Genomic DNA, 25,257 nt, shown 5'->3' with positions numbered 1-25,257 from the left:
ACGACAACGATGACCATGGACATAGACGATCAGATGGGTAGTTCACAGTTCTACGCAGAGTTCACGACTATCATGCGGGAGGATGACGATCAGTCCCAGATCCAGGTTGATGCACTTGATTACCATTTGCAGATGCCAGATATCCAGCTCGATGCCCCAGCTTACCACCCATAGATGCCAGATATCCAGATCCAGGCACCAGAGTATCAGATACCGAACTATCAGAGACAGTCTATGGTGGACTTGAACGAGCCCGCAAGTAGCCCATTGGACACTTGGTTCACCATGGGAGGGACGCCCCAGTCTGCATTTGGAGCGGACCGTTCGGCTAACGTTGTTGCACAGCAGCCCCACTGACCTACTAGAGTGAGGCGTCCTCCTCGATGTGGCACATGTTCTCATCTGCTTGTCGCATTCGGGGACAATGACCCGGATGATGGTCACAAGTAGGTAGTTGTCTTTGTGATTGTTTTAGTAGTTGCATTCCACGTATCTTATTTATTTATTTCCAGCACCGTATGATTTCATGTTTATTTCGAGAGTTATGTTCCAAACTTAGTAGGTACAATTGTGTGACCCTATCTTTTTTTAAGTATCTATGGTTGGTTTTATAAATGTGTTGATGACTGTATGACTATATATTTTCACAAGTATCTGTTGCATGCTTCTTCAATTGTTTTTAGTTTTGAAGAAATACAAATACATCAATACAAGATTACAAAGTTCTAATGCATTACACAAAACAAATAAACCGTTACATGAAAATAGCGTACTAATGCGAGCTCATAACATTTAGGATAGCACAACTAATAACCAAGATGAACAATAACTACTACATAACATAATACAACGTGAATAAAACATCTAATCTTAGGACCCGACCGTGGAACCTCGCTGAGAGCAACTCTTACGAGTGTGGCCGGGTTGCCTGCATAGGCCACATCGCTTTGGTCTACTAGAGTCAGCTTCATCCATGTTGTTGCAGATACGGGTGGATCGTGGTCGCCCTTCTCTAGCTCGTCGCATGTTAGGGTCAGGGATCACAGTCAGTCTGTCATATGGCAGCCAAAGCCCCTCTGAAATACAAGGTGCAAAGCCCATTTGATACACCTTGAATACCTCAGACATGCTGTAAACTTCATCAACATACGTGGCGCAATCTAGCCGCGACTGAGCACAGCATGCGATTGCATGGCAACAGGGGTAGTGCAGGGCCTGAAAGTGGCCACAGTCGCAGGTGCGATCTATAAGAGAAACTCGATAGGTACCCAATGAGAAGTTACCTGTAGGAGTAGTCTCTGTCACGATATACTCAAATTGATGCCTGTCGAACAGTGTCACTGTGAAGCACCTTGAATCCCTCAAGTTCCGCTCAATGACTTTCACAAGCGCCTGGCAAAACTGGTGCCCAGATCCTAGCTGTGCCTCTGTCGTTTGACCTCGAACAACAAACAACTCTGCAAGCCGTAGATATGTAGACTTCACCAACGTCACTGGTAGATTCCTGGTGCCCTTCAAAATAGAGTTGACACACTCAGATATGTTGGTCGTCATGTGACCATATCGTCTGCCACCATCCTTGTGCTGTGTCCACCTCTCATACTCCATCATGTTTACCCAATCACACAAAGCCGGATTCTCTGTCCTCATTATATCAAGCCAATAGTCAAACTCGGCCTCTGTCTTTGCATAAGTAGCATTTACCAGTAACCTCCTTGAATCTTGCCCCTTGAAGCTGAGCCCAAATTTTGTGGCATCATGCCAAATGCAAAATGCCCGATAAGCATGGGGAGGTCGCCAACCACTATCAAGTGCTTCTAGTGCCGCCTTGATGCCAATGTGCCTGTCAGATATCACCAGAATACCTGGTTGTGGAGTCACATGGCTTCTCAGGTTGGATAGAAAGTATGCCCAGGACTCTGCATTTTCTCCTTCCACAAGTGCAAACGCAACGGGCAAAATGTTCGAGTTTTCGAGTTTTCATCTTGAGCAATAGCCAACAACAAAGTTCCTCCATACTTGCCATACAAGTGCGTACCATTGATGATGACTAGCGACTTACAGTGTCGGAAAGTCTCAATACATGGAGGAAATGTCCAAAAAAGACGATGAAAGTAGACTGTTGATTCATCAACCTGATCACCCACTCTAACCGGAGAGGTCTTCAACAGAGCAATCGTACCCTCCATGGTGGATGTCACCCCAAGGATCCAACGAGGCAACTCACCATAAGACTCTTCCCAGTCACCATAGATCTGTGCTACTGCCTTCTGCTTTGCCATCCATACCTTCTTATAGCTAGGCCTGAAACCATAGGTTGCCTCTGGTGCTTCCTGCAACACCTTAATCGTAACTGAGGCATCAGCTCTGACCAACAAAAACATTGTCGCACATATGACATGGTAATCAAGCTGTCTGTGGTCGCTCGATATCGATGTGGCCAAGTACGTGTGCGGTCCGTTGTACCTACTAACTTCCCAGGTGCTCTTCCTTTGTTGCAGCGTGATACGGATCATCCATGTGCATCCTTTTCTAAACTCCTTACATCTCCCGTTGTATTTGAGATGGTCTGACTCCATCATCCTGTACTCAACTCCACGCTGGATGCTGTAATCCTTTACACTTAACATAACTTCCTCCTTACTCTGGAAGGATTGGCCAATCTGAAAGTCTGTCAAAGCAGTCGCATCATGCAGACCCTGGCCCGCGAAGGTTGCCTCTACGTTCTGCTGTTGGCCGATGGCTTCCAAGTTCAAGGTTGACAAGTGTGAAGGATACTGTTGTGTGCCGGAAGCCGAAGCTCCGTGGGGTGTATGTGTATTGCTCGGAATATCATCATCACTGTCCCCACCAATGTTGACCAGCTTATCGTCCGAATCATCGTCCCACATTGCATTCTCAACTCGATCCGGTCCGGCCTCAACTTCAAAATCAGGAACACCACGAGGCACACCATCAGTACCAGCCGCAACACGTGGAGGATCAGGGATCAGACCTGAAGGTGCTACCACAGGCATCGACGTCGAGGCACCATCCATCATCATTGACTGAGGATTCGGCGTCGATGCCCTAGAGCTATCGACGCCATCTTCAAACTTCGCAAGAAGCTCGGGTATTCTAACCTCCAAAAAACTCCGCCAACAGTGAAACAAGATCTGAATGTCTTCATTAGACCCTATCAAAAATGTCTCATACTTCACACTGGCCGACAAAACGGCAATGAAAATTTTGTAGAACAATTTTTTTACCCACTTTGTCCCACACACACCCACCTTCTGTAATATATTGTGTTTTATCTCTACCAATGTACTCGATGACCAGATAAAAACACTAAGCAGTTCCCTATCTAAATTTAACACCATGCCTTTTGCTTTTTTGAATTTTCCCAGAGCAATGAACTAGAGTCACAAAACTCTCCTCACCATTCATTTGTGAGAAATGACAATCCTCTTCTACCTCAATGCCTTAGAGGGGTATATATAACCAACCACCACGCACACACACTCAACGTAAACCGCTACTGCCTTCAGCGGTTTATGTTCACGCCACCCAACACATAAACTGCTACTGTCTGTATGTAGTGGTTTATGCACATGCCACACTCAACAGAAACGGCTGCTGCCTATAGCGGTTTCTGTGTAAAATGCTAACCTACGTAAACCGCGACTACTAGTAGCAGTTTACGTTCTTCTATAAACCGCTACTGCCAGTAAGAATTTCTATAGAGATATGAAAAATTGCATTTGCTTCTTGCCATTTCAAAAGTTGTATTTGGATAAAATTCATCTCCAAATATTTTATTTCAGTAAATAGGAACTTAGAATATGAAAAATTGAAAAACATAAAAAATCGTACGTAGTAGAAGATTTTGATGCCAATAAAATAAACACAATTTCTGTAATTGTTCCTATATTTAATTTTTTTCAAATTTAATGATGCAACTACAACATTTATTAATATTCCATTCGATTTAAATAGTAACAAAATACATTGATTTTTATTTTTTAAATCGATACAAATTAAATTATTAATATTTTTATACTTACAAACACGTATCTTGTTTATAGTATAAACAGATTAATTATGAGTATATCTTGTTTACATTGTAAACGAGATATGTGGACTTCGTCAATTCTCACATATCACGTGATACGTGTTTAAAATGTGCGTCTTATCTCGTTTACAATACTCATAATTAATTTGTTTACACGGTAAATGAGATAAGTAACAGGATAAAAAACGTAAATTATGTCTAAATTATCTATATTAGTAAATAAAATAATTAAATTATTTATTTAAAAAAATCCTATTATGTTATGATATTATATTAGAATAAACTATTAAAATAATACTCAAAAATTTATATTGGTGATAAAAATAATCATACTAATAACAAATAAGATCTTGAAAGATTAAAAAATGCGATAAAAGGAACCAGATATTAAATATATATTTTTTAAAAGAAATTTAGAGATTATATTTTGATGTAATTCTTCACAATCATCATTAGAAAAATAATATCTTTTCTTCTTCAAAATTTGGTAATTTTATATCAAGTAAATTTTTTTTGTAAATGACCATATTTTTTTAAAAAATAAAATAAAAAATTTAAAAGTTAAATTTTGCTTTAAATTTTTTGTACATCTTCTAAATATTTATTCAAATACTGTTATAAAAATTAGAATCAAATGGATAAATCGTTTATTAAATATAAAAACTTTTTACTTATATAAAAATATAATATTTATTAATTATTTTATCATATTTTTAAATTATTCAAAAGACTATTTAATCAATTTCTTTTAGAAATTTTTTTTATCAGCGTTGAATTTTTTGAGTACCGCATTAACGGTTACCTCATTATATTAACCCACAAAAAAACTATTTTGTCAATTCTAAATTTTAAATCATATAAACCTTTAAGCTTGCACTTTAAAGTCTAAACTATAAATTCTAAATAAAATTGGCTAGTATTGATTAACTAATAATTAGTTTTTTATACTTTTTTTTTCTCTTTTAATTATGATGAGTAAAGACTCGGCTTGACTCTTATCCATTTTCATAAAGAACAATGCAATTTTTTTTAAAAATTAGACACTTCGACACTAACATTATTATTTTGAGATAATACAATTTTTTAATTAAAAAATCCAGCAACATAAATTAGTTTTATAAAATTTTATTTATAATGTGTGAAATTTAAACCCCACAAAATTTATCAACGACCACTACTACTATTATTATCTTTCTTATCTTCATCATTATCATTTTTATTTTTACTATTTTTATTCTATAATCTTATCTTATGATGATATCATTATTTCTTCTACTACTATCAATATTAATACTAATACCATTAATATCACAATTTTTTTTATAAATTTTTTGTGCTGTATTTTTTTTTGTGACATTATTTTTTATGGTAGTCTTTTTTCACTTAATCGTTATGAGTGAAAGACTTTTTTAATAATAAATTAATAAATAAAATCTTCTTAAATTTAATTTTTGTTATTATTTGATAAATTTTTTAACAAAAACTTATATTATCTCAAAATAATAAAATATTTAAAAAAATTTAATAAAAATTATATTAAAAATAGAGAGAAATCGGATTGAATTTTACTACATAAATATCTATGCAACCAAATTATGTACAGTCCATAGAATCATAAAATTGAGACTAGACCTTACCCGGAATAATCACGAGGTGGGGTCTTAATGGTCCACATAATAATGAGAAAAATAAAAAGCTGAGCTAACTTCACCGTGAAATTTATTATTGAAGGAATCTTGAAGCTCATGCTCACAGTGATAGAGTGGATAAAGATAGAAAAAGGATAAGAACACATGCAGCAGTTACAACTTACAATTACAAACCCACAGGATGTTACAAAATACAATGGCTTATCCGAAAATTTTATTTTATTTTACCACAACATTTTCAATTTTTAATATTTGTATATAAATGGACAAATATTTCAATCTTTTTTTGAAAGGTCAAAATAGCCAGCTTCCGATAAAAGATAAACAAAAAAATTAAGCGGAGAAGTATAAGATAATAAATAGAAATGAATATTCTTTTGGTTCATAAAGTTTAAGGTCAAAAATAAATTCGTTTTTAATCTTATTTTGGTTTTAAAATCATTTTTAATGTTTTATTTGATATTAAAATTATTTTTTTTGTTTGGCTGTCCTCTTTTTTTATTTAAAAAAATACTTCTTTATTCTAATATTTTACACTCTTTTTTCTCTTTCTTTTTCTCTTTCTCTTTCTCTTTCTCTTCCTCTTTTTTTTAATCAGACCACCCTCTAAACCCACTCCCCTTCTTCCTCATGAGCATCTTTTTCCTAATTTCGGTACTCTTTAAAATGGTGTCGTTATTGTGTTGTTGTTGTTGCATGTGTTGAAAGAGGAAACCACGACAGAAATCTGCTATTAAGGACTCCTCTACCGCCGTCGAGATTGACGGTCGCCCTCGCCTCGCCTCGCCATTGAAGAGCATCCGCTCCGCCGTCGTCGCCTTCCTCTTCGGCGTCGGTCACGGCGCCGTCACCGTTTACCTTGTCGGCTGTCGACGACCTTCTCCGACAATAACATCGCAGTGGCGGCATAAATCAGTGACATTGTTTTCTCTACTTTGCTTTGGATATCGTTTGTCATTTTCTGTAATTGATTAAGTTTTTCATTTATAAAAAATCTGAATGCTTTATTGTTGTTGTTGTTGTTGTTATTGGATTTGATGTTGCATTTAAAACAAATATTTTTTAAGCGTCGGAGATAGTGGTGAACATTGAGGTTGAACTTTTCTGCTTCTCTGTTAGTGTTTGCAAGGACTTCTCTAGTTCTAGATCTCCTTTTCCTTCCTTTTCCGGCGACAATTTTTAAGAGCAACAGTGGCGGCGGTTTCGATGGTGGTAGCCACAATTTTGAGTTCTCTCTCTCTCTCTCGCTCTCTTGTTCTCTCGCTTCCCCTTTCTTTTCGACAGTCTCACTCTCTTTCCAATCTCTTTGAAATAAATGAGGTTGTTAATATTGTTCTTGAATTTGAATGTTACATTGTTGATGATGAATTTTTAAATTTGAATGTTATGTTGTGTTGTGTTGTTGTTGATGGATTAAAATGAATAAATATGAAAAGAGGAATAATTGGTAGTAATAAAGGTGGTGATAGTGGCACTGAACGATGGGATTAGGGTAAGAAAAAATATAAAGATATTTTTGTCCGAAAAAAGTTGAAAGGACGATTTTAATACCAAATGAAACGTTGAGGGAAGATTTTAAATCCAAAATAAGATTAAGGACGAATTTAATTTTGACCCTAAATTTTAGGGATTAAAACAATATTTATTCATAATAAATATTATTTTTTTTATCAAAAAATAAAAATTCCAAGTGGATGAAAGAAGAATGATTAGTTTGTCCATTGCTTGCATGATTGAGGGACTTTTGTGCCCAAACAAGGGAAAAGTGATATCATTCTCTCCCATGGTAATAGCAATCAGGAACTGGGAAATTAAAAGATGTTGATGAAAGCGACAAAGTAGGACCACATACTTCGTCTTGAGAAAGAAAACAACAAAAGAGCCTAATAAATCTTATTTATTAATAGCTTCTTACACTTAAATTAACTAAGTTTAACATTTTAACTAACTGCAAAATTTTTGTATTATTATTATACACATTTCATTATTTATTTAATTTAGATATCCTAATAGTGTAAAAAATTTTAGGTAACGAGTTTAAAGAATTTTACATAATTTTATAAAATATAATTACTCTATTAGTCTTTATAATTTTACTAATTTTGTAATTAGGTTTCTATATTTTTTAATTAGATTCCTAAACTTTGTAATTAGTTCATTTCTATATTAAAAACGTTAAAATTAACGATTTAATTAGATTTTTAATTGTGGATATTTTTTACACTAACAATAACTTAATTATAAAACTAAAAGCAGTGTAAAAATTTAATTAAAAAGAAAAAAAAAGATTAAGTACGATTTTGGTCCCTAAAGTATAGGTCGAAAAATTGTCCTAAGATTTAACTTGGTTTTAAAATCGTCCTTATCTTAGAGACCAAAAATTGTACGGAGGTGGCGGTGGAAGCAGAAGCAGAGGTGGATCGTGGACATCTTATTTTTGCAGGAGAAAAAACACTCTCTTTCTCTTATTTTTTTTTTATTTTATAAGTTTTTATTATGAGTAATTTGGTCCAAAATTTTAAAATTTAAATAAAAATAATGATTTTAAAATTTAGTTTTAAACTTTAGGGACGGTTTTGTATGAAAAAAAAGATTGGGAACAAAAAAAATTTTTTGTCTATACCTTAAAAACTAAAATCGTACTTGACCCGAAAAAAAAATATAAAGACTTAATTACAAATTTAGTAAAACTATATAACTAATAAAATAATTAAACTTTGTATAAAATTATCCAATTCAGTTCATGTCTTTAAATAATTTTTTAAATGACAAATTAAAAATTAATTATTTTTATTTATATGATAATGCACAATTAATTATTTATATAAAATTCTTTTATAATATCCGTGCATAAAAATCAAATTGTTAATTATACAAGAAAATAAAGAAAAAAATTTGTGCAACCTATAAAAAAGTTATATAAACACAAACATACATATAGAAAGCAAGATCAAAGTATCCAAAAAAAATTATTGGCATGATTTATTAGTTATTAGTTATTACTCATAAAGGAATTAACAATCATGCCTCTTAATAATTTTCTTTTTTATATAATCCTCCAACTTAATTGTTAGAATATAATTTCACACAAGAAAATATCTTACTATAAGAACCAAAATCTGGATGCTTATCCACCAAACTAGGTCCCACGCCCACAAACTTGATGAAGACACACACGCCACCCTCTTAACACTTGAAGATGGCTAGGTACTACTTACTATCATTGCCACCATATAAATATTAGAATTTCTCCTATGCTCCAAACCCTGCATTATTTCATTCCCTTTGATCTACAAATAGCTAAATCATTATTATCATTATTATTAAGCCAAAACCAATAAAGAAAAATGCTGGCCATATTCCACAAGGCTTTTGCAAATCCACCAGATGAGTTGAATAGTCCAGCTTCTTACAAAGGTTCCAAGAAGCCTAAGATTCCTGAAGAGACTCTCAGAGATTTTCTTTCCCTTCATCCAAACAACACTTGCTCTATCAGCTTTGGCCATGCTGCTGTTTTAGCTTATGTCCGCCCTGATAATCCTTTCTCTCTTAATAACCAAAGGTTATTTATTTATTATTATCATTACCATACTTTCACAATTCAAAATTTAAATAATTGATTTAGATTATTCTAATAAAGAGAGCTACTTTACTGGCAGGTTGTTTTGTGGGTTTGATGACATATATTGTGTGTTCTTGGGGAGCTTGAAGAATCTATCATACATGAACAAGCAGTATGGATTGTCAAAGGGAAGCAATGAAGCCATGCTTGTGATTGAAGCTTACAAGACCCTACGTGACAGAGGTCCATACCCTGCAGATCAGGTTGTCAAGGAACTTGATGGTAGCTTTGCCTTTGTTGTCTATGACAGCAAGGTTGGCAGTGTCTTTGCAGCACTGGTAATTAATTAATTACTTAATTAATTAATATTAATTCCTAAATAAATTTTGATTATTGCTGAATTACGATTATGATTGTTTCAGGGTTCTGATGGAGGGGTGAAGTTGTATTGGGGAATTGCAGCTGATGGATCTGTGGTGATCTCTGATGATCTGCAAGTTATCAAAGAGGGTTGTGCCAAATCATTTGCTCCTTTTCCAACAGGTAATTAAATTAATAAATACTTTTTTATTTATTTTAGATTTTAGGATTTATTATTATCTTTCAAAGTCCAATCAAATTGGTGAAAAGTTTCCTTTAAATTAGAGCCTAATGCATTATTCCAATGGGCAAGAGTACATGTGAGTTATTTGAGTGACCAAAATGAAGATTATAAATTATGTTTAATTAATAATTATGATTAGAATTTAGTAAGGATTGACAAGATAGTTTTGTTGGGATTGGAATGAATATGGAATGCAGGGTGTATGTTCCACAGTGAAGGGGGTTTGATGAGCTTTGAGCACCCAATGAACAAGTTGAAGGCAATGCCAAGAATAGACAGTGAAGGTGCAATGTGTGGAGCCAATTTTAAGGTTGATAAATTCTCAAGAGTCAACAGCATTCCAAGAGTTGGAAGTCAATCTAACTGGATGGAATGGGATCAACATTAGCCTTATTATTATTATTACTATTTTCACAATAGGAATGTAAACCAAAAATATGTCACATATCAATGTTTCTATGTTTCCTTTAATTTCCTCCCTAACCCAGATCGTCTTGTTTTCTGCTTGCTTGTAATGTTTTCTGTTCTGTTTCTTTAACTTAGTATATAAATAGTACAACACTCAAAATGCTGCTCTTCTTTTTTTTTTTTTTTTCTTTTTAAAGGCATAATTTTGTTTTCAGTAATTATTCTCTAATTTTTCATAATTATGCAAAAAAGAAAATGGAAGAGTTAAAAATAAAAATATTTAAAATAAAAATATTTTTTTTTTCTATATGGAAGTAGGTCATCGGAATCTTATGGTATGGATGACAATGACAAATAAATCGATGTAGATGCAAAGTATCAACTAAAGTTGGGGATTTTTTTTTATTTAAATTAAATAAATATATAAATTACGAAAATATATTAAGTGGGGTATTTACAAAAATGTGTATTTTTACGCATTTTGGATGTTGAGGGGTAAGTTCAAAATATAACATATATCGCATCTGAGATCCCGTGTTGTGATTGGGCGACGTCGAATATGTTATTGTGGAGATTGGGAACTGAACACCCGAGATATGTGGTAACTGAAAAAGAGATTTCAGTATTCGAGATATGTACTATTTGTCTAATTTGGATCTCAGCATTTAAGATATGTTCGAATGCATATATAAAGTCACAGCAGCCGAAATTGTTGGGCATTTGAATAATTTTTTTAAGAATTTTGTTAGTTTCTAAATGTTCAAGTTCAAGTTCCTTAAGTAAATATGGTCCCTTGAAAATATGTTTGCGATGAAAACATCAATAGATTGAATGCTACTTGGCACGTGACTGGAGCTTTAGATTTTAAGATTAGTAGTTTTTCTTTGTTTTATTTTCAGTGAATAATTAGTTTAGATGTTTAGGTTTTAGCAACTTAATTAATGTGGTAAGACTTAGTCATTAGATAAAGTTAGGCAATTTATATATATTATCAGGTATAATATAGTTTGATATTTTGTATAATTAATTGTAACTAATTATTACTTAAGTGAAATAAATAAATAGGTAACTAATTGTAACTTAAGTTAAATAAATAAAATAGGTAATTATTAATTAATAGGTTAGTGAAATTAATAGGTAATTAATTGAAGTCATGTCCAAATGTAACTGTCAGGTTAAAATAGTGCAATATGAATGATTTAATTTTTTTACATATTGTTTGAGAGTCCTATCTTTAGTAAGTGCTATGAATATTAGCAACACAAATTGTATTCGTACGATATCTATTGTATTTATTATCAATGTTTATCTACTTGATTTAGAATTTTTAGTAATGGTAACACAATTAATGGTTTAGATGAGATTAATATACAAGAGTAAATGTTACGGATATTGCAGAGACCCCGGTCACTGTTGCCAGCCGTGTGATCCTAGGCCTCCCCTCTCCGGACATCCTATTGCCTTATATTGGGGAGGCGGGATTTAGACATGCAGTAGAGTTAAGGAATTTCATGTGTGACAATTTCTTGATCTCTGCATTTGTCGAGTGGTGGAGGCCCGAGACCCACACGTTCCACATTCCATGGGGTGAGGTCAAATACATTACGCTCTAGGGTGTTGCCTACCACATTGGTCTGCGCACTGATGTAGAACCGATTGGAGGTTGTATCATAGACTTCCAACGATGGCATGGACACCCCACGTGGGAGTGAGTTGAGGATTTACTTGGCGCCAGGCTGCCACTACAGCCAGAGGGAGGAAAGCAGGTTTTCGAGGTGAAGATGACCTAGCTGAGGGACAGAGTTTCACACATTCCAGCTGGGGAAGCTCCGGGTACACTCCGTCAGTACGCCCCGATGCTACCTAATAATACTTATTGGGGTTTCTGTTCACGGACAAGTCTGCTACACTTGTCCCTTTGAGATTGCTGCCGCTGTTGGAGGATTTTCATCGATGCAGCCAGTTGTCATGGGGTCTGCACTGCATGCTCTGTCATATGTACCCCCTCACTGTTCATCGCGACAGGACGTGATGTGACTGACACTGTAGATTGCATGCCGCTTCTTGTCTCCTGGATCTACCATAGGTTCCTATGTTTTAATCTGGCAGGATATGACGTCATTAGGTTCCCACTTGCAGGTAGGTATGTGCATACTGTGAATAATTTTTAATTTAACAAGTAATAGACATTGAATGCGTGTTAATTAATGTAATTAATTAAATTATGTTCAAATATTTTTATTCTGCAAGATTGGCAGGACTAGAGCAACAAAATAGAAATCGTCATGATAGCAGGATCCAGACTTTACGTTGTCGCATCGATGGCCTCACATTTGACCAGGTACTACCTTTATTAGTTTCTGTATTTTTCATGCATTGGTATATCGTTCCTAATGGTGGTACTTTAACACTGTGTGATCCGCACCATCATCACACTATCAGTATGGATCCGCACCATCATCGTATTATTAGACTCCACCACCACCATTACACCCACCTCTGTCGGGATCGGTCTGGCTACCACCTCCTCCACCACCACCTATACATGGAGTAGTTCTTCCACCACCACTACCACAGTGGACACCCCCCACTACGAGCCACCCAGGTGTTGGTACTTGGCCAGCTCATCCTCCGAGGGTGACTCGTCCTCGTGGATGTGGGACTGGACACTATTTGGATCTTGTAGACGAATGGCGTTAGTATATAGTTTGGATAGATGTTTTTATGTTCTATACATTATCTGGGTTTTAATATGATATCATTGTATGTTAGGTTATCGGATTTTTCATATATGACTATATAATATGTAGTATTACGACCATGAGTTGTGCTTTTTACGTTAATGCTTTAGCTTGATATAAAAGCAACACGACTAAAGAAAAACAGATACAATAAACATAAAGATAGATTATTTCATTATACATAAAAACAAATACAATAGATATAAATAGATTGTTTCATTATTCATAAAACTTACAAAAAGCAATCCAACACCTAAACTCTAAACCGTTAGTAGTCATGGATCCGACTGCGGAGCATTGGGACACCCTCATCTAGTGCATCCCTTCCCTTGGCATAGCCCACATCTCTTCTCTATACGCTCAACGGCATCTATCTCTTCGTAGCCGAGTAGAGACTGGTCTTCCTGTTACCTCCCGTCGCATAGCTGGGTTGGGCTTTAGGCGTGCACCGAACCATGTAGGCCATATCTTTTCGTTGGGTATCGGTGAAAACTCTATCTATATACCTTGAAAACAGAGGCCATGTTGTATATGAGATCGGCGAAATGCCCTTACTTGATGCTCACAGTTGCACATGCCGCCAGGACATGTCGACATGGGTAATGTAACGACTGGAATAGACCGCAGTCGCATGTACGCACATTAAGACGAATGTGATATGAAGTTTAGGACCATCCATCCATCGGCTCCTCCTCCTCGACACTGAACACGGATGCCATATGGTCACAATGGGTGACTCACATTATCGGCACGTTCTCTCTGTTCTTTTCTATAGCTGCCAACAGCCGCTATGAGTATATCTGTCCACTCTGTAATTGAGCATGTGCTTCGCGACCTTTGCACACAAGTAGTTGTTGCAACCTCTCATACATTGTCCTAACAATCGCAGCTATGGGAAGGTTCCCCATTCCCTTCAGCACTGCATTTATACACTCCGATAGGTTCGTCGTCATGTGACCATACCGACAACCTTTGTCATAATGTTGCAGCCATAAATTCTCCCTAAAACGAAGGGCCCAATCCACCATGTCACGGGATAGTGTACCCAAAGTATCCAAGTACCAATCGCAACCCTCCTTTCTTGAACTATACGTTGCATTTATAAGGTACCTCTTACCCTTGGCCATTTGAACCGTGAATTGAAATTTGAAGCCATGTGCCGGATGTAGTAATCATGATTAGCCGACGGAGGATGCCATCCACTGTGAGGTGCATTTAGGGCAGTGCGAATGGCCTGCAATCTATCTGATATGATAAGGATTCCAGCCTGCGGAGTAACATTGTCTCAAATTCGAGAGAAAAAATGACCATGACTCCGTTGTATAGACTCGACTAATGCAAAAGCTATGGGAAGAATGTTGTTATTATCATCTTGAGCTACAACAATTAACAACGTGCCCCCATACTTTTCATACAAGTGTGTCCCATCCACAGATACAAAAAGCTTGCAATGTTTAAACGTCTCAATGCATGGAGAAAATGCCCAAAATACCTTATCAAATTGGCTCCACTCTCCGTCAACCATGTCCCCGTTGTAATAAGGAATCGCAACGCATTCATGAATCGTATCTGGGAGGCATTCCTGCAAAGCTTGTAAGAGCGCAGGTATCCTGTTGTACAACCTTACCCAGTCACCATAAATCTGGGTAATCGCTTTCTACTTCGCCATCCACACCTTTCGATACGAGGGCTTGAAATGGTAATTTTGATGTACCGCATTTTGCAATACCGGGATAGACACCAACGGGTCAGTCTTTATCATAGGTAATACAACCTTGCAAATCAAACTACTATCCAACTGAGCATAGTCCGGAGACATAGTTAGTGCCAAACAAGTGTGTACTTCACCGAACTTATGCACCTCCCTACAAATTACTCGTGGATGTCAACATTCAGTACAACACAAAATTAACATAATAGACTTTAATTCATCCAAAATAAATTGTGAAATATACCAGTAGTTCAAGTTCTGGTGTAGTACCACACGAAGACTCCATGGACAACCGTTTGTGAATTGCTTGCAATGACAGTGGTATTTAAGCCTATCCGAATTCAAACTTTGTACTCCACATTCTGTCGAATACTATAGTTCTTCACTGCCATTAGAACTGCATCACGGTTCCTGAACTTATGACCAACTCAGAATTCCACCCCCACCATCCGTATAGTAATCCTCCCCTTCACCGGCATTCAAAAGATCGTCTAGCTGCATTGCGTCCAATTGGAAGTGTGATAATGACTAGGAACTTCTGACAATCGAGGAATGGCCAAAGAGAGAGGCATGAGAAACCGACCAACACCGCCGGTGGGAGTCTCCAGCACATACTCATCAGTGAAAGTAGTATCGCTAAACGACCTATATCTAGAAACATAAGTTGATTTGCCCTCACTATCGTACTTGCGACACTATCATGAGGTTGGACGTAGTGGATCGGTGTGGTCTTCAGTGGGACAATTTCAGGACTCGAAGGAGATGACCAACCACCAACAACCACGTTAGAGACTGCAACATACAGCTCCATCACATGTTGTGGCATTAGCCGTGCATGTACGTCAAAAATATTACCCTCACATGCTGATCCTCATCAATCCAAAATAACATGTTGGTAAATCCACCATTCGGAAGCGCGTGCAAAAATCTATATGCAACCCGCCCAACCTCCTTGGTACCTATTCCCCCATATTTCTCACTTGACCGTCTTTAGCGCATGTAGGGTATCAACCTGGTTGGTGTGCAACATGACAGTCTTATCAGACTCGAAAATCACTCCCTCATCACCGTGTTTTACTATCCCATTAGGATAAATCATAACAAAAAAGAATTGATTATTCTCCATCAGAACAAAACAGAAAGAAGAGGAAGAAAATATTGATTTGTGAATTGTGAGGAGATGGTTGAGGGATGGGCTCTATAAATAAAGTTATTCTCCAATATATCTTGAGTGCAGAGACACCTAAATCATAATATACATATCCCGGTGCTGAGACACAAATTATACCCTTGAAACTTTGACTATATCTCGGATGCTGAGACTCCATTATTAGGAGGATTGTATATATCTCAGGTACTGAGTCCCCTTTCTCGGTTGCCACATATCTCAGATGCTCAGTTCCCGATCTTCATAATAATACTTATCGCGGATGCACTCAGGCCAGGATATGTCTCCACGTTGTCCGACCATAATATGGGATCTCAGACACCGAAATATATTTAATTTTTAACTTACTCCTCAACATTCGAGATGTGTAAAAATACATATTTTTATTAGTACCTCACATTTTATGTATTTCTGTAATTTATATATTTATTTAATTTAAACAAAAAAATCCCTAAAGTTGGTGGTTCCACATACCAAAATAGTATCACTTCACCAGAAAATCATGCTAATTAATTGTATGATAGAATGCCTATTATTAATTATAGGTTTAATTATTCTATTAGTTCTTATAGTTTCGTGAAATTTACAATTAGGTCTTTATACTTTTTTTCCTTTTAATTGGATTCTTGCACTCATTTTTTTTCAATTAAGTTCCTCTTAATAATAATTGACTTAATTTTATAGGGACCTAACTAAAAAAAAAAAAGAATTAGTATAAAGACTTAAATAAAAAAAATATAAAAACCTAATTAAAAAAAATTTAATACAAGGACTCAATTAAAAAAAAAAGTATAAAAATCTAATTAAAATTTTTACGAAACTAACAGAATAATTAAACCTTAATTATACGAGTGAATCTGATGAATAAGGCCGCCCCGGACTTTGTCTAGAACTTTGAATAGTCTCATTGGTGGGACCTATCAGCTCTAGCTTATCCATTTATTTATATATTTTTCTTCAAATAGTTAGTGGTATTCTGGGGAGGAGATATTCTATTGACTATTATATTTGATCCTATCCAAACATTATCCGATTACCAAGTCCATAGTTATAATTTATAAAAGAAAGTTGTTATTAGTGTTTGATACGAACATGAAGTCTGGCTTTGCATTAGCAATTTGGATATGGTTCTTAATTTATGGTTCATGCCATGAAATCTATTAAATGAAAAACGATTAAGCTGACTTTATGAGTTGGGGATTCTTAGTAATTCTCGTAAAAATTTATTTATGAATAAAAAATGAAACTAATTTTATATTTATAAAAAAATGAATAAATTACTTAAATTATTTATAAATAAAATTAATATTAAAATATTTTTGTTATATTTTTAAATTTAAAGTTAATTTTGTTCTTTTTAAATAAATAATATTTTGAATTTTTCACAAGTAAAAATAATAGTTTGTTTTATATTTGCAAAAAAGGTGTATATTTGTCTTATTAACAACTTTATCCCTTTTAATTTTTGTTCTGCTCTCCATAAATTAGGTTTAGAAATTGGTTCTTAGAATTTTTTGATTCATAACCTTTGATTTTAAAGACTAAATTAAGCTGTTTAATAAAATTTATAACTAAATTGAGTCACTTAAAATTATTCTCTTTTGTTCTATTTAGCCATTTGGTAGATTTGGAGATATAAAAATAATGGCTTATTTAATTATTTTATCCTGTCGAATTTGAGAAAATAAAAACAATAACATTATAGTTTTGGATTGAAAGCCCAAAAATGTATGTGTTATGTATGTTTATTGTGCAGAAAAATAAAATCTTCAAAGCAAACCTAATAACGTGTAATTTATTTGGTTATTGTGCAACAGGTCCAAATTCTCTTAACTGCACAATCTTTTCCTTTCTGACTCGTAACTAAATGATCAAACACTCTCACTCTCTTCTAATTGTTACCCACATGATTAACCTTAAATCAAGGATGAAAAGTTTCAAAAGCAAACAAAGAAAGAAAAACTCAGTTTAAGATTCCATCAAAATGAAAGAGATTATCATTGAATTGAAGCAACAAAGAGGAAAGAGGAAGAAAAGTCAGATGCTAGTGTCAAAAGTAAAAATCAAATTAAAGGATGAATTAGAAGAAATGTCAGCATAACATTTCCATCTTTTTGCTTCCATTCTAACTTGTTGAAGCTGCCTTCCTCATGCATGCACTATTCGAGTAAGATGAAGCAAATGGAGGTTGTATATCATTGCTACGAATCAAAGGTCAAAAACAAAACTTGGAGCTAAAGAGTGGATGAATGGCTCAGATCCTTGAAGTCAAAAGAAAAAGGAAGAAAGAGAAGCAGCTAAGTAAGGATGCATGCCAACTCTAATCACTGCTACTATTTCATCTTTCCTCTGCGTCTCTGATCTGAATTTTGGGGAAAAAGAACAATGTCAAAGGTGTTCAACTAAGTTCAAGTTTTGGAAGCTTTACTCATTTTTAAAATGGGTAAACATCCAGAAATTGAAGCAAGGAGAGTAAGCACACTATTTGGGTCTTCATAGCTTTCGAACTTAACGTTCTTCTCTTTCATGGTTTTACATTGAATTTCTGTTCTTCAGTTTTTTATTTTTCTTTGTTTCTTATCAATGAAAAAAGGCATTAAGTGAGGTATCAATAAAATCCATTAAGAGAAAAGACAAAGAGAGTATTCATAGAAAAAAGGCCAGAAAATTATTTCAATCTCTTTTATATATATTTTCGTTTTATATTCATGATCTCGAGAGGATACCCTTGCTAAGTTGGGTGAGCAGTTAGTGGTTGAAAGTCTAGAGAGTGAACCTAGCCAAATCAAGTTTGGATAGAAATTTGGTTTGTCCTGAATATGATTGGGTAGAATCCTAGGGAAATTGGCGATTGTAATCTTTGTGAAAGATAGTCAAAATTCCACCACAGTTCTGATGGAGACTGGATGTAGGCCACATTGAATATGGTGGTTGAACCAGGATATATGGCTGTGTCATTTTCTCTTCTATGTTCTGTTTTTGTTTTTTCATTTGATAAGAGACAAAATGAAATTGTCTCCTGCTTAATCTATCTTACAAAAGTCACAGTAACTCAGAGTATCCAAAAGCAACGAGTTTGTTCTGTTCCTGATCTATCGTGAAGAGACAAAACAAAATTGTCTCCTGTATTATCAACTTGGCAAACTTAACATCAACTCAGTTCTGAATCCAATTTAAAATTATAGTGAACGAGTTTAAAAGAGACCATAGATTCAACCTCCTTCTCTAGGCCATTGATAACCTTTAGTTGCTATCAAGAGTTCGGTCTCAAGGAATCAAGCTTCATAACTTGGAGTAAAGATCCAATGGCCAACAATATGGGTGCAAACATCGTGGCTTACACACCCACTAAGGGTTAGTCCAACAACAGACATCTCTTCTTTAATGGCAAGAACTACACCTACTGAAAGGAGAGAATGCGAATATTTGTGCAATCCATTAATTATAATATTTGAAAGATCATTATGAACGGTCTGCAAGTTCCAACAAAGACAAGTGCTGAAAGAGTGGTGACTCTCAAAGAAGAAGCCGAATAGAACGACAAAGATAAGAAGAAAGTGGAGCTGAACGCAGAGGCAATCAACATGATGCATTGTTCAATTAGCTTTGAGGAATACCGAAAGGTATCAAGGTACAAAATAGCAAAAAAGATTTGGGATAAACTCCAAGTCACTCATGAGGGTACCAAAAAAGTTAAGAAAACAATTATCGATATGCTAAGAAAGGAATATGAGATGTTCACGATGAAAGAAGGAGAAATCATCGATGAGATGTTTGAATGATTTTCGATCATTATCAATAGCTTGGATGCTATGGGATTACTCACACTGAACAAGTGCTATGAGAAAAATACTTAGAAGTCTCACCAAGAAGTGGAAAACAAAAATAACTGTCATATATGAAAGTAGCAATCTAAACAAAATGTCATATGTTGAGTTGAGAGAAAAACTACTTGCCTATGAAACCACTCACATAAATCGTGACATTTTGATTCATTGGCCTTGAAATTCAATATTGATTCATTGGAAGAAGATTCCAATGATAGTTTTTTGGATGAAGAAATTGTATTTTTTGCTAGGAGGTTGAGAAGACTCATGAGGAGCAAAGAAAAGAACAAAGAATCAAGTTCAAAGGAACACAAGAAGAATTTTAACAAGGTCATATGCTATCATTGCAAGAAAGCTGGCCATTTCAAGTTTGACTGTCTCAAGTTCAAAAAAGAGGACAAGATGAGAAAAGACAGGAAGAAGGTGCTGATGGTATCATGAGAAGATTTGAAAAATGACTCCGAGGATGATGAAGAGTCCAAACACGAAGCACAAGCTTGTTTCATGGCTGACTAAGATCAAGTGAAAGAGGTAAAATATTTTGACCTATCTATTGATGAATTACATCAAATGGTTGATGATTTAACTGCATATATTAAAAATATTTTGGATAAATACTATAAATGTGAGCTGAAAATGATTCCTTAAAAAAAACTAAAGAAAATCGAAAGTGTTGTTAATTTAATTGAAGAAAACAAATGTCTTAAATCTGAAAATGAAAGATTTAAAGGGAAGCACTCGGTTATTAATTTAATGGATCGAATTGATGAAAATGGAAGATTGCATAAAATTATTAAAGGTTGAACCAAGACATAGCAAAATTTGCTTAAAGTTCTGGAAACTTGGACAAATTACTAGCTAGTCAAAAACCTATTTTTGAAAAATCTGGGTTTAGGTAGTTTGAAAAAATTGAAGCTGATTTTAAAAAACCTTATGCTAAAACTAAAGCTTCAATCTCTAAAACCAAAAGCGTTCAAACCTCTCATCACTTGCAAAAATCAGCAAAGAGGAATCATTGTCAAACTTGCAACAAATATGGCCATTCATCTCTCCAATGCTTTATTGTTGAAAGAAAAGTTAGAAATAAAGTATAGAAAGTGGTAAAGGATTTCAATGCCCTTAAGCAACCAAAGAGGATTAACATCCAAGGATCAAAATTAATTTGGATATCTAAGATCACTTGAAGCTTTGCGTAGGTTTTCCTTGCATCCAAAAGAAAGAAAGAAATGTGGTATCTTGATAGTATATGTTCAAGGCACATGACCGAAAAGTCTACATTTTTCATCAAACTCAATGAGTACAATGAAAAATTTGTGACATTCGGTGATGATAGAAAAGGCAAGATCATTGCCATAGATAAAGTGGGTAAAGACTTTTCTACTTGCATTGACAATGTGTTTTTGGTTGACGGATTGAGAAATAGTCTTTTGAGTATTAGCCAACTTTGTGACTTAAGTTATTCGGTAATTTTCAAAAGATTAGAATGTCTTGTTGTTAATGAATATTCTGATGAAGTGTTGTTTGGAGCTAAAATATGCGATAATGTGCATGGCCTCACACTGGATGATCTTAAAAATCAAAATATAGCAAGTTTTAATTCCATGGACTCTGAAAAATAGATATGGCATAAAAGGCTAGGTCATGCTAGCATGTTTTAAATAGCCAAGTCAATAAAGAAGGAATTAGTGAAAAGTCTTCCTAAATAAAATTTGACGAATGCATCAATTATGATGCATGCCAAATGGAAAAATAAACAAAAAGCTCATTTATATCAAAAGAAGACATTTCTACTAAAAAACCTCTTGAATTACTACATATTGAATTTTTTAGGCCAACTAGAACTCAAAGTTTAGGTGGTAAATATTATGACTTGGTTATTGTGGATGACTACACTAGATTTGGATGGATATTTTTCTTGAGCATAAAAATGATGCTTTTTCGGCTTTTGAGGTGTTCAGCAAAATGTCCAAAATGAAAAATATTTGAAGATTGTTTCTATTAAAAGTGACCATGGAAAAGAATTTGAAAATAATAATTTTGAAAATTTTTGTGATGAATTAGGAATTTTACATAACTTCTCTTATCCAAGAACACCTCAACAAAATGGTGTTGTTGAACGAAGGAATAGAAGTCTACAAGAAATGGCTAGAGCTATGTTATGTGAAAGCAATGTTCCTAAGTTTCTTTGGGTCGAAGTGGTCAACATTGCATGTTACATTTTGAATAGAACAATTATTAGAAAGTTTTTAAAGAAAACACCTTATGAATTATGAAAAGGAACCCCTCCAAATCTTAAATCTTTTTATATCTTTGGATGCGAATACTGTGTTGAATACTAAAGATAACTTGGAAAAATTTGATCCAAAGACTTATGAATGCATTTTCATTAGATATTCTACAACTAGAAAACTTATAGAGTTTATCATAAATATTCTAGAGTTGTTGAGGAATCCATACATGTTTCTTTTTGTGACACTAATATTGTTTCAAGATCTTTGAAAGATGACTATGCGGGTGCTCAAAATAGTGATCTTAAAAATAAGAATTTAGCTCAAACTAATTCTTATTTGCAGCAAAAAATTTAACATGCTGAGATAGTTGATTCTCCCAGAGATATTTCTATTTTATCTCCTGAAAATGCAGAAAATCTTGGAAGGGACAACCAAACAATTCAAACTCCAATTGAATCTGATCCTAAGACTCCCAAACCAAGAAAATGGACATTTTTGAAGAATTATTCACAAGAGTTCATTATTGGAGATTTGTCACAAGGTGTCACCACTAAATCATCAAATAGAATGAGGATGGAACAAAATAGTCTTACCTTCATTTCTCAAATTAAAACACAAAATATGAGTAAAACTCTTGAAGATCCATCATGGATCAAAGCAATGGAAGAGGAGTTGATTCAATTTGAGAAAAATGAAGTATGGACACTAGTACCAAGCTTCAATGGAAAAAAGTGATGGGAACAAAATGAATTTTTCGAAACAATTTGGAAAAAGATGGTAGCATAGCAAGGAACAAAGCAATACTTGTGGCTCAAGGGTATGATCAAGAGGAGGGAATCGACTTTGATGAGTCTTTTGTTTCGGTTGCAAGGATGGAGCCATAAAATTGTTGCTTGCCTATACCGCTCACCAAGGATTTAAACTTTTTCAAATGAATGTTAAATGTGCCTTCTTGAATGGTATCATTAATAAAGAAGTATACATGACTCAACCTCCCGGTTTTAAAAATAAAGATTTCCCAAACCATGCTTTTAAACTCTCAAAATCCCTTATGGTTTGAGGCAAGCTCCTATAACTTGGTACGAAAGATTTAGTTTTTTCTTATTGAAAAATAGTTTTTAAAGAGGTATCATGGATACAACTCTATTTATTAAAGAATCTAATGATCATTTCATTCTAGTTCAAGTCTATGTGGATGATATTGTCTTTAGCTCGGCTAATGAATCCTTGTGTGCTAATTTTAGCAAATTAATGACTAGTGAGTTTGATGTGAATATGATGGAAGAACTCACATTCTTTCTTGGACTCTAAATCAAATAAACTCCTGGTGGCACTTTTGTGCACCAAGAAAAATATGCCAAAAAATTGGTTAAAAAATTTGGTTTGGAAAAGATTATGCCAATGAGCACACCAATGCATCCAAATTCTAGACTTAAAATGGATGAAAATGGCAAAGATGTGGATGAAACTAGGTTTAGAAGAACGATCGATTCACTCATATACCTCACTTCCTCTAGATTCGACATAGTTCAAAGTGTTGGAGTTTGTTCTAAATTCCAATCACACCCTAAAGAATCCCATCTTTCAACCGTTAAAAGGATCATTAGATACATTTATGGCACTTCTGATTTTGGCTTATGGTATCCTAAATTTGATGAGTTTGATATAGTAGGTTACTGTGATGCAGATTTTGCTGGTGATCGAATAGACCGAAGGAGCACAATCGGAATCTGCTATTTTCTTAGACAGTCACTAAATGTGTGGTCTAGCAAGAAACAAGCCACTGTAACTTTGTCTGTAGCCGAGGCTAAATATATTGCTGTATCTTCATGTTATTCACAATTGTTATGGCTGAAAACCCAACTTGGAGATTACAAATTACAAGTCAATAGTATTTCCTTACTGTGCGATAATGAGTGCCATAAACATTTCAAAAAATCTTGTTTTGCACTCTAGAACCAAGCACATTGAAGTGAGATTTCACTATATTAGAGAACACGTTCAATAGAGAAACATTGACATTCAATTTGTAAGATCTGATGACCAACTTAGTGATATCTTTATTAAATCACTGTCTGAATACAGATTTTGCAAGTTGAGAATAGCCTTGGACATTAATTGTGCTGACTCCTTGAACTAATTTGATGATGAATTTTTTTTATGTATTTTTGTCTCTCAGGTCGGCAAGAGACAAATTTGGACAAACGATGAATTCCTCTAGATTTTCCTGATCAACGCTAAGTGTTGTCTTTTTTTATCCAATTAGGTCAAACTGAACTCTTTTTGGTGGTTCCTTGTGTTTCTTTAAAAACCATCATTGAGCCCAAAATAAAGTTCTATTCTATGAGTGGCCTCATCAATTTTTTTTATCACAAATCCATAATATTTGTTTTTATATTTTTTCTACCAAGTTAAATTATATTCAAATTCTCCAAGATATTTTTTACTTGTCTTTTCACATGCTTACTTTCATATATTTATAAAAAAATTTAATTATATTTGAGACACCTTTTCCAAATTAATTTGAAAGACCATCTTGTGTTTTCAAAATCATCATTCATTGTAGTTACTTCTTGAAAACTGCTTATCTTCCTCTTATAGCTTCCATTATTCTCAAAAACTGCATTCATAAGTGTTCATTATAATGAGAAAGAAGGTGGCTACCCACAGAGGTTCTCTCGTAAACCGTCCTCCTAGAAACCCTTCTTCAAAGAATCAAGCACACACCTATATACACATATATTCTCACTCTTTTTCACATTCTTCTCTAGTTCTCAAGACTATGGCTCGAACAAAAACCACTTCTCGCCGACCATCAACAATGCCTCTAGATGCTGGCACTTCTAAGGCAAATGTGGGCAAGGGTAAGAAGCCTATGACTAAGGAAGAACCACCTATGTCTCCTCCTCCTTGATCCTCTTCTCGTCCACAAAGATGTTCTGCTCTCAAAGCTTCCTTAAATCATCCATCCAAAGGTAACCGTCACCCTTTTTCTTCATTCTATAAAGGAACCTGATGACTTTGATCATGTCAGTTTCAAGTCTCATTTTGGTAACCTCCCACATTATCATTTTGACCCCTTTCGTTTCTCTTCAAGCATGAACTTCAAATTTTACAAGGTTGTTGTAGCTAGTCGCCTTTTATGTTCAATATATCTAGCTGATTTAGATGCTTTGTCTAAAAAAAAAAGTTTGAACTTTTATGGAAAATATTGTTTACCTGGATTGGAAAAGCTTTATTAAAATTCAAAAACCAGTCTACCCTGAGTTAGTTCAAAAGTTCTATGCTAACATGTACTATCA

General features: G+C 34.6%; 1 protein-coding gene across 1 annotated transcript; it reads left to right on the top strand.

The window, feature by feature from the left end:
* The first annotated feature begins 8,839 nt into the window (after positions 1–8,839).
* On the top strand, positions 8,840–10,437 carry LOC112770833 (stem-specific protein TSJT1). The gene is made up of 4 exons (XM_025815245.2): positions 8,840–9,265; positions 9,363–9,603; positions 9,688–9,808; positions 10,067–10,437. The coding sequence occupies exons 1-4, from the start codon at positions 9,051–9,053 to the stop codon at positions 10,255–10,257; spliced, it is 768 nt and encodes a 255-aa protein (XP_025671030.1). The 5' UTR covers positions 8,840–9,050; the 3' UTR covers positions 10,258–10,437.
* Positions 10,438–25,257: the final 14,820 nt, after the last annotated feature.

This window comes from Arachis hypogaea, chromosome 18 (assembly GCF_003086295.3).
Source record: "Arachis hypogaea cultivar Tifrunner chromosome 18, arahy.Tifrunner.gnm2.J5K5, whole genome shotgun sequence".
Classification (NCBI taxonomy): domain Eukaryota; kingdom Viridiplantae; phylum Streptophyta; class Magnoliopsida; order Fabales; family Fabaceae; genus Arachis; species Arachis hypogaea.
Note: the sequence above shows the minus strand (reverse complement) of the source record. Positions and strands in the feature narration are given on the sequence as shown.

Coding starts and splice junctions, on each gene's coding strand:
- LOC112770833 (XM_025815245.2), top strand. CDS start 9,051: ATGCTGGCCATATTCCACAAGGCTTTTGCAAATCCACCAGATGAGTTG. Junction 9,604..9,687: donor GCAGTGTCTTTGCAGCACTG/GTAATTAATTAA, acceptor TGATTGTTTCAG/GGTTCTGATGGAGGGGTGAA. Junction 9,809..10,066: donor ATTTGCTCCTTTTCCAACAG/GTAATTAAATTA, acceptor TATGGAATGCAG/GGTGTATGTTCCACAGTGAA.